At 39.0% G+C, this 9,843-nt stretch overlaps 1 protein-coding gene across 1 annotated transcript; it reads right to left on the bottom strand.

Annotated features, from left to right (window-relative positions):
• Positions 1 to 2,816: 2,816 nt before the first annotated feature.
• Positions 2,817 to 9,580, bottom strand: LOC143605598 (ATP synthase subunit gamma, mitochondrial-like). The gene is made up of 9 exons (XM_077081654.1): positions 9,360 to 9,580; positions 8,594 to 8,637; positions 8,325 to 8,477; positions 8,114 to 8,227; positions 7,886 to 8,013; positions 3,539 to 3,661; positions 3,350 to 3,469; positions 3,119 to 3,240; positions 2,817 to 3,027 (listed from the first exon to the last, which is right to left on the bottom strand). The coding sequence occupies exons 1-9, from the start codon at positions 9,458 to 9,460 to the stop codon at positions 2,958 to 2,960; spliced, it is 975 nt and encodes a 324-aa protein (XP_076937769.1). The 5' UTR covers positions 9,461 to 9,580; the 3' UTR covers positions 2,817 to 2,957.
• Between the last annotated feature and the right edge of the window lie 263 nt (positions 9,581 to 9,843).

Raw genomic sequence — 9,843 nt, forward strand, 5'->3', positions numbered from 1 at the left:
AATAGTGATACAATAAGTTGAGAATAGTTAAATAATTGGAAGATTAAACTATTGTTGCCCATGCCTTACGTAAACCAGTTAATTACCACTACTATCCGAAGTTCTCTTTTCCGATAGAGTTAATTAAGAATAATTTAGACAACAAGAGGCGAGACATCAAATGCTACAATTACTAATTATTATTATTAGTAAAAGAAGTAACTGATGTGCAGTTACGGATTAAAAATGTTAAGGGATTAAGAATGCATAACAATTCTATTATGACCCCCCAGTCCAAAAGTTCCGATTCCGCCACTGGTTTGTTCGCAAAAAAAATGTGTTCGTTCGTTAATTTGATACTACATGTTTATATATAAAACCGAAAGAGAACCGGGTTCATTCGGCCGAACCCGGTGTACTTTATGTTGCTATGTCAGTGAATTGCTCGCCATAAATAGAGTAACAATGGTAAGTCCTTAATAATTACTTCTATAAAAAATATATCGCAATTTTAGGATTTGCTTTAGACCCAACTGAGCCGGCATTGACTAACACCCTTGACTAATCCATGGGGTGATCGAGTTGGAAGCAGTGTTTTAACGACCGGAGCGGACCGGCTCGGTGAGGCTGGCGGGTCCGATTCTACATAGTTGGCTCGCTTCTCTGAAACCCGGCCGGTCAAGTGCGGTCATGCGGTTGAACCGGAGAGAACCGGGGATCGGAAATCAGACCGGTTATAAATAAAATGGACTTGCTTCCGTCGGATCTTGATTGAAAAGGATAAGAAGCATCTAAACCTGGGAAACGCTGGTTTTGGATGCAGACTAGCCAGTACGGCTGAGCACGGTTTGTTTCGGTTCGGTTTTTGGGTGAAACCGAAACCGAAACCGAAAATTCGGTTTTTTTTCATATATACAAACCGTTCGGTTTTCGGTTTTTTCGGTATTTCGGGTTTCGGTTTCGGTTATATTCGTTTTTTTTGTTTTGTTTTTTTTGTTCTATCAATTGTTTTATGCGACTAGTTCTTACGTACAAAAATACATATTAACATTTACTATTCCTTTCACAAACTCTAATTTCTCTTACAAATCTATTGAACCAACAAACTCCTAATTTGTTTCGGTTGTTGGTCGCATATGGCTTAGTATAAATATATTAACATTCATTTAAATTATTTATTTTAATATTTAAAGTTAATCGGTTCGGTTTGGTTTTTTTCGGTTTTTTTTGAAATAGGTAACCGAACCGAAATCGAAATTTCGGGTTTTTCAGAAAAAACAAAAAAAAAACATCTGTTAATGCATCGGTTCGATTTTTTTCGGGTTAATTCGGTTTCGGTTCGGTATTTTCGTTTTCTGCTCACCCCTATTAGCCAAAACCAGATTAGAAACTGAAACATAGAAGGGATTCACAACCACGAATCCACGATGGCAGCTTTTGTGATAATGAATGTATAGGGTTTTTATTATTATGGGCTGATGGGCTTACATATACATCTCAAACTATTACCATGGCCCATACTAACAATCTGATGGAATTTGAATATACTTAATATACAGTTATAACATATACACTTGTATTTTATACATACACGTATATAAAACGTATATCCGGTTCGTAAATCCGGTTCAACCGGTCCGACCGGTCCAACCAGTGAACCAGTAAGGTGTCCGGTTTAACGTCCGATCCGGTTATGAAAACATTCTTGGAAGTGTCCATGTCAACGAAGGTTCAGAATTCCAATGTTGCGACTTGAAATTTAGGCATTTTGTTCACGACTCCACTTGTTTTATCATGGAATTATGCTTGTTCATGACTCCACTATTGCATTGCATGACTTACAGGTTTTTGTATTAGTATTCTATTCCGCAACCGGGATTTACTTACCTTTGCCCCACCACTTGTTTGATAAACTTCTTTGGTGAGAAATGAGTTTCGCCACTACTCAACTTTGTATAAATTGAACGTTTATAGTTTTTCTTTTTTGAGTGAAATACTGAATAATCGAATGGAACTTTGGATTTGATTAGAAACGTGCTAATGTTTCGGTTTGTAGAGGATCATCAGATACTTATGGAGCTTTGTGCATACCCTAATGTGATTGTTAATGAGGCTGTTTGCATTTTCTTTAAACCATACTTGGAGTCTTTTTGACATTCATTTATATTATTTATGAATTTTTGGTACAAATGCCCTGCTTGGGTGCGCGCATATAATGTGTATATGTGTGAACCCTCAGGTGGGCTAAAGTGAAATTGCACTAATTTTGACGTTATTTTACTAATCTCGTGAAAATAACGTTAAAAGTGGCGGAAGGTTAATCAGGCATCATATGGTAGCGTTGATAGCCGAAAGACAAGGGTACATGCACCAATCGGCCGGTGTCCCAATGGTTGAGTGTTATGTGCCTTATGTCCAAGGCTTGATGCAAAACTACCATCGAGCTGGGGGTCTCACCGGAAGCAACCTCTCTATTCCTACGGGGTAGAGGTAAGGCTGTCTACATCTTACCCTCCTCAGACCCTACCATAGCTTTACTATTGGTGGGATATACTGAGTACGATGATGATGATGAATTTTTGGTACAAGTTTTAGATTAAATCATAACAAAAAACAAAACAAGTCAAGTTCATAGTGTTTAGCATGACTAAATGCCGGCAACTCTCAATAGATAACATCTACCTCCTCGCCCGAAATCCACAATATATAAGATTTAGTTCTATGTATAAACCAATGCGTGCAGGATAACGGAAAAAACTGTAGAATTCATATAAAAAAACCAACAGCATACATGAACTATCAACATCGCGAAACACAATGAGAAAGCCTAAATAAACTTGAATGCAAAAGGACAGATTTGCCCCTGATAGATAGTAATTCAAACCCAGATTATTTGAGAATTTCAACAACAAAAAAGTATGGTTTTATTTCGTGACCATCCGGCGGGTCTTGCCAAAATAAACAAAAGAACACAACAGTTAACCCTCCAATGCAGACGCTCCAGAAATAATCTCAGTAAGCTCAGTTGTGATAGATGCTTGACGGGTCCTGGAAACCACGATACACACAAAAATAAGTATATAGTTACATATATACAGACATATAATTATATATATACACACAGAGAGAAAGAGAGGACCTGTTGTATGTAAGAGTGAGACGGTCAAGCATTTCACCGGCATTTCTGCTAGAACTGTCCATAGCAGACATCCGGGCTCCTTGTTCACTGCATGCATTCTCCAAAACCGCATTGAACATTACCTGTTATCAAAAGTTTAATGAAAAACATGCACATGTTTAATATACATTGGTAGTATTAAAAAGTAACAATCAATAATATCCACAAAGTTATAAATTTAAGGGTGCTTACACAAGAAAGCTGGAACTCAGCAAGGTTTTGGAGAACTTCTGATTTGGTCTCACCGCCTTCAATTTCATAAGAATCTAAATCACCAATCTTTCCTCCAGCTTCAGATTCTCTTTCGACAATCTTTAAAAAAACACATCTAAGCATAAGCACGTAATGGCAAAACAGTAATTATTCAAACATGATTTTTACCTCAGGAGACAACACGGTTGCAGTTGTTGGCAGAAATGAGACAACTGAATGAAACTTGTTGAATACAATCCTCAATGCATCAAACTCCACATTCTTCAAGATGTCATCTGCAAGTACAGATACCTGCAAATCAAAGTAGTAAATAAGTCCTCTGTTTTCACTTTTCACGACTAATGTCCCTGAAATTTTAAAAGTTATAAAACAAGTCTTTTATAATTTTTAGGGACTCGATAATGCAAGAATGACCTTTGTGTGTTTTTAAAGTCAAAAGGATTTAATTATATGCAAAAGGAAGACTTTTACATTATTTCTATGCCTACATAACATAGTTAACCTACATACTATTCCTCATGAATAAACATAAAACACATATCTTTATGCGATTAGACAAGTAATGAATTGATGCTAGTGGTAATGCTACATTAACATGCAACAGACAATCACTAAACATAATACTCAAAACAAAGACTGATGTTATATATTAATGCTACTAACCACCGCAAGCACCACCGCAACCATCTTGAGCCGCCGGTGCTGTCATTTGCTACTGCCACCGACTGCTGGTTGTTTTTCCGACGCGCCGCCGCCATTTTCGACGAGCTGCAGCCACCGGAATTCATCTTTTGCTGCTACCACTGGTGTGTGCTGCCACTCCTGTCCGCCGATCTCACAGCTTGCCGGATCTGCTGTCGCGCCGCCTCCTGCCGCTGCGTCACCACCCACGGCCGCCGTAAAAGTCGCCGGAATTGTTGGTTCACCTTGTTGTGTTGTCCCGGTATACTCGTTCCTTTCTCACTATTATTATTATTATTAGTATTATTATTATTATTATCATTAGAACATACGTGATCCGGATCTTTGGAGTTTATTTTCATTTTAAGATCTCTTGACTATTATTGTTATTGCTACACACTATTATTATTATCATTATTATTATTATTAGTTTTTGTTACTATTATTATTATTATTATTATTATTATTATTATTATTATTATTATTGATTTGGTGTTCTATTGCTTGTGTTTGTGTGATTAGTTGCAACCATAGAGCGTAGGAACCATGACTATTACTTGAGACCATGTCCTGAAACGAGGGGTGTAGGAAAGAGTAAAGATAGGGAGCGTATATTGCGTTTGGCTTCTTGGAATGTAGGAACATTAAATGGTAAGTTGCTAGAATTGGTAGATGTGCTTAAAAGACGTAGGGTTCAGATAGCATGCCTCCAGGAGACTAAGTGGAAAGGACATAGAGGGGCTGAGTGTAATGGGTATAAGTTGTGGTACTCGGGGTCTGATGGAGCTAGGAATGGAGTGGGGTTTCTAGTGGCTAAGGAAATACACACTAGTGTGGTGGAGGTGATAAGACATAATGACAGGATTATGGTGTTGAAATTAGTACTAGGAGAGGAAGTAGTGGCAGTAGTCTCCGCCTACGCGCCTCATGTAGGCCTAGGGGATCAGGAAAAGAGAGAATTTTGGGATTGCCTAGACGCAGTGGTAGGGGGCATACCTAGGGGGGAGAGGATTTGCATAGGAGGAGATTTTAATGGACACATTGGTAAGGCTAACGATGGTTTTCAAGCCGTTCATGGGGGTTTCGGTTTTGGTGATAGGAATGAGACCGGAACAGATTTTCTAGAGTTTGCGGTGGCACATGACCTAGGTATTATAAATTCTTATTTTAGGAAACAAGATTCTCATTTAATCACTTTTAGCAGTGGCGGACGCGACACGCAAATTGACTACCTTTTGATGAGGCAAGAAGACCGACGTTGGTGGAAGGACTGCAAAGTCATACCTGGGGAGGCAGTTGTGACTCAACATCGACTACTAGTGACAGATATAGCCTTCAGAAATATGCTGACTGTTCGAGAGAAGAAAGGTACACCGAGAATTCGATGGGGAAATTTGAAGGACGAAAATCTCCTACTGTTTAAGGATAAACTCATGCTGCATACGCGGGCTCGACTAAATGGGGACTCAACTCATATATGGGAAGCTATGGAGACAAAGATCATCCAAGTAGCAAAGGAGACTCTCGGGGTCACAACAGGAAAGACAAGTGGGCATAAGGAGTCTTGGTGGTGGAATGACGCAGTGCAAGACAAGATAAGGGACAAACAAGGATGTTTTAGGGAGCTAATGAGGTGCACGAATGAGGAGGAGCGAGTGGATTTGAGGGCAGTGGCGGAAGCAAAGAAGGCGGCCTTTAAACGGATGTATGAAAGTCTAGAAACAAAAGAGGGGGAACATGCTATGTTTAAGATTGCCAAAGCCAGGGAGCGTAGAAGGCAAGATCTAGGACCGGTGAAGTTCATAAAGGATACAGATGGCATGTATTGGTCAAGGAGCAGGACATCAAGCTAAGATGGCAAACCTACTTCCACAATCTTTTTAACAATGGGAGAGCTTTCCAAGAAGAACATGACAACACAAACTTTCAACGACAACAATCGAATAACTGCTACTGCCGACGGATCACACGAGAAGAGGTGAAGGACGCACTTAGGAGGATGGGAAGGTCTAAGGCGGTTGGCCTAGACAACATACCCATCGAGGTGTGGAAGTGTCTGGGGGAGGAAGGAGTCATGTGGTTAACTACTCTGTTCAATAGTATTCTCAAATCAGGTAAGATGCCAGACCAGTGGAGGAGCAGCGTTGTAGTTCCTATCTATAAGAACAAAGGAGACGCCCAATGTTGTGGTAACTACCGAGGAATCAAACTACTAAGTCATACTATGAAGCTATGGGAAAGAGTGATTGAGGGTAGACTTAGACGAGAAACTCAGGTTACGGTCAACCAATTTGGCTTCATGCCGGGCCGTTCCACCACAGAGGCAATACACCTTATAAGAAGATTAATGGAAAAGTATAGGGAGAAGAAGCGTGATCTACATATGGTGTTTATTGACCTAGAAAAGGCCTACGACAGTGTGCCACGACAGGTGCTCTGGGAGTGCTTGGAGGGTAGAAGAGTGCCCAGGAAATACATAGAGATAATTATGGATATGTATACCAGGAGTGAAACAAGTGTCCGTGCGCCAGTGGGGGATACTGATTTCTTTCCTGTAGAGGTAGGTCTTCACCAGGGGTCAGCGTTGAGCCCGTTTCTTTTTGCAGTAGTCTTGGATGAGTTGTCAAAGTCGATTCAGGGGACTCTCCCGTGGTGCATGATGTTCGCAGACGATATTGTGTTACTTGCTGAGAAAAAACAAGATCTAAACATGAGGCTTGAGGAGTGGCGAACAACCTTAGAGACAAAAGGTTTAAAGATTAGCCGATCTAAGACGAAGTACATCCACTGTGATTTTGGTGGGATAAACGACAATGAAGACGCACAGATCACAATTGAAGGGCAAGTGGTCCCGCAGGGTAACGAAGTTCAAGTATTTAGGATCATTTGTACAGAGCGATGGGGAATTAGACAGTGATGTGACCCACCGAGTTCAGGTAGGATGGTGTGGATGGAAAGCAGCCACAGGTATATTGTGCGAAAAGAGTTTCTCGACTAAACTAAAGGGAAAATTCTATAGGGTGGCAGTTAGACCTGCAATGCTATATGGAACAGATTGTTGGGCCATCAAGAAGGCACAAGTGCGGAAGATGGAGGTAGCAGAAATGAGAATGCTACGTTGGATGTGTGGGCACACAAGGCTAGACCGAATAAGAAACGTTGTGTTTCGCGAGAGATTAGGGGTGGCGAACATAGCAGACAAGATAAGAGAGTGGAGATTGAGATGGTTTGGACATGTAAAGAGAAGACAGACGACGAATCCTGTTAGATCCGTAGAAAACATTACTATAGAGGGGAGGAGGGGTAGAGGACGACCGAAATTGACTTGGGATGAGAGGATTAGGCATGATTTGATAGACCTAAACCTCTCCGAGGACATGGTTGAGGATAGGAATTCGTGGAGAAGTAGAATTAAAGTTAAGGATTTTTAGAGAGAATTGAATACCTTAGGGCTTAGACTTAACTTATTTAGGTCACATACCATAATGGTATTTCCCTTACATATATTATTATTATTATTATTATAATTATTATTAGCTTTTATATAGCTGTTAAACTGTGATCTTATTATTAATATTATTATAATTAGTAGTAGTTTTTATATAACTGTTAAACTTTGATTTCCTTTATTTTGCTTCATACACATGTACTTAGAGCCGAGGGTCTCTCTGGAAGCCACCTCTTTATTCCTTTGGATAGAGGTACGGTGTGCCTACATCCCACCCTCCCCAGACCCTACTTATAGCTTTGCTGTCGGTGGGATTTTACTGGGTATGATTGATTGATTGATTGATATCAACAAAAAAGCAAATACACTATTGTGCACCAACTAACCTGAGTGTAGTTCAGAAAGTTCTTTTGCAACTCAGTCATAATCAACTCAATGTCGTTCTTAGAGTCACGGGTCAGTTGGGCCTTTCCCTTTTCTCCCAAAATTACATACTTACTTTCAGTTTCCGGGCCTGCATAAAATTAACAAATGAAAAATAAAGATATAGTTTGACATCTGACGATGATAATAAAAGTTGAAATCCACTAAAAATGTATATTATGTATTCATACCAGAATTTATCTTGTGAAGAGCCCTGCTTATCTTCACTGAAGTAGAGTTAATACCACCACAAAGACCTTTGTCTGAAGAAATAGTGACAATGACATTCTTCTTCACATTCACACCTAGTAATAAAACAATAAAACAATAGAAAGTTCAAAAAACAGAAGATTCAAAGATAATAAAATACCAACATTTTACAAAAAAAAAAAACAAATGTACTTGGGGTGTCGCCAAGAAGAGCAGTAAATGGCTGCCAAAGTCCACGAGAATTCTCGGCTCTAACTTGAATTGCTCTCAGCTTTGAAGCTGCAACCATCTTCATGGCCTTGGTAATCTTCTGGATGTTCTTAACACTCTTCATACGGTTTCTTACTGCCCAAATAATAATTAACACAATGAACACTCATAAAGGTAACTCTAAATAGCATAGTCTGTTCAAAATAATGAGAAACAATGTTAACATTAACAGAATAGCATAATGTTATTACCAACTTGAGTTGAAATAGAGCGAACACCAAGGCCCACCTGCTCCCTGCAGCACCAGTCAAACATGTAATAACCATTAGTTTAACACTACTGTCCTGAAAACAAACAGAGTCATAATGATAATAGATTTGTTCAAAGCAAAACTAATACAACATGAAGCCAAAAGTTGCTCCAAAGTTATGAAATAGTCACAAATAAAGTTGTTAAGTCCATTCAAAACACACAACTTCATCAGAAATATCACATGTTTATCCACGAAATAGGTATTATTAACAGGAAACCTAATCACCAGATGCACAAACAAATAACGATATAACCTAACGTAACATCTAGCGGTCAAACAGTGTTCCTTAACGCAACATCAATCGGTCAACACCCAGATTCAAATTAAACATAAGGGTATGATTAAGATCAAGAAATGAAGATATAAATATATGTGTGATTCCAGTGCCTTAATGTGCCTAATTAACTATGTGTTAAACCTCAATCAACTAACTAAAGTTATCTTAATTTTCCAGTGTTATTATTACACAAAACTCCATCAATTTGAAAAACAAAAAACAACCCACATCATAAACTTACGAAATGCTTACAAACACAGTTCTCAAATTCATTAAAAACCCACAACAACTTAAAATCACCATCAATCGGTCAAACAGTACCGTAACGACACACCAAAGGGTCAAAACCAACACCAGAAAAAGACCCAGATTCAAATTAAAGAAAAGGTATAATAATAATAATAATTAATTAAGATGGAGATCGTACTCGGTTGGAGCAAGAGTGGATCGGATCGCATTGATGGGGGTTGGAGAATAAGCGAGAGGTACGAACCGCCTGCCTTCTCGTCTCAGTGCAGCCATCGCCATCGGACCTTAACTCTTCACAAATGATTGAGATTGAATTTGAATTGAAGAAATGAAATGGATCGATTTGGTGGAATTAGGGTTACGAAATGGTGAATGGTGATGGTGATAATGGTGTGGTGATTCAGTGATTGGTGTGGTGGATCCGATTCTCAAGGGCCACAGCTTGTGTTTGGGCTTATAGTAGGCCCAATTAATAATGGTTATACACTTATACATACTAGTTTGCATCTTTATTAATTAACTAGGTTATAAACCCGTGTATTACACGGGTTTGAAAAATTAAATCTCATTCGTTATCTTATTATATGATCCGGCTATTCAAGTTGCAATAATTATGTATAAAAACACACATCAAAATTTTTGAAAAGTCACAAGAGCTTAGA

The sequence above is a fragment of the Bidens hawaiensis genome, unplaced genomic scaffold (assembly GCF_021521415.1).
Source record: "Bidens hawaiensis isolate Kalapana, Puna unplaced genomic scaffold, B.hawaiensis_p1.1 tig00070325_1, whole genome shotgun sequence".
NCBI classification, from domain to species: Eukaryota; Viridiplantae; Streptophyta; class Magnoliopsida; order Asterales; family Asteraceae; genus Bidens; species Bidens hawaiensis.

Bases quoted from the DNA above. Each gene is read 5' to 3' on its own strand.
- LOC143605598 (XM_077081654.1), bottom strand. From the start codon at position 9,460: ATGGCGATGGCTGCACTGAGACGAGAAGGCAGGCGGTTCGTACCTCTC. The intron at 8,478-8,593 runs GTAATAACATTA...TTATTTGGGCAG, and splicing joins CTCTATTTCAACTCAAGTTG to TAAGAAACCGTATGAAGAGT. The intron at 3,662-7,885 runs GTTAGTTGGTGC...TTTGATTTGCAG, and splicing joins ACTTTCTGAACTACACTCAG to GTATCTGTACTTGCAGATGA.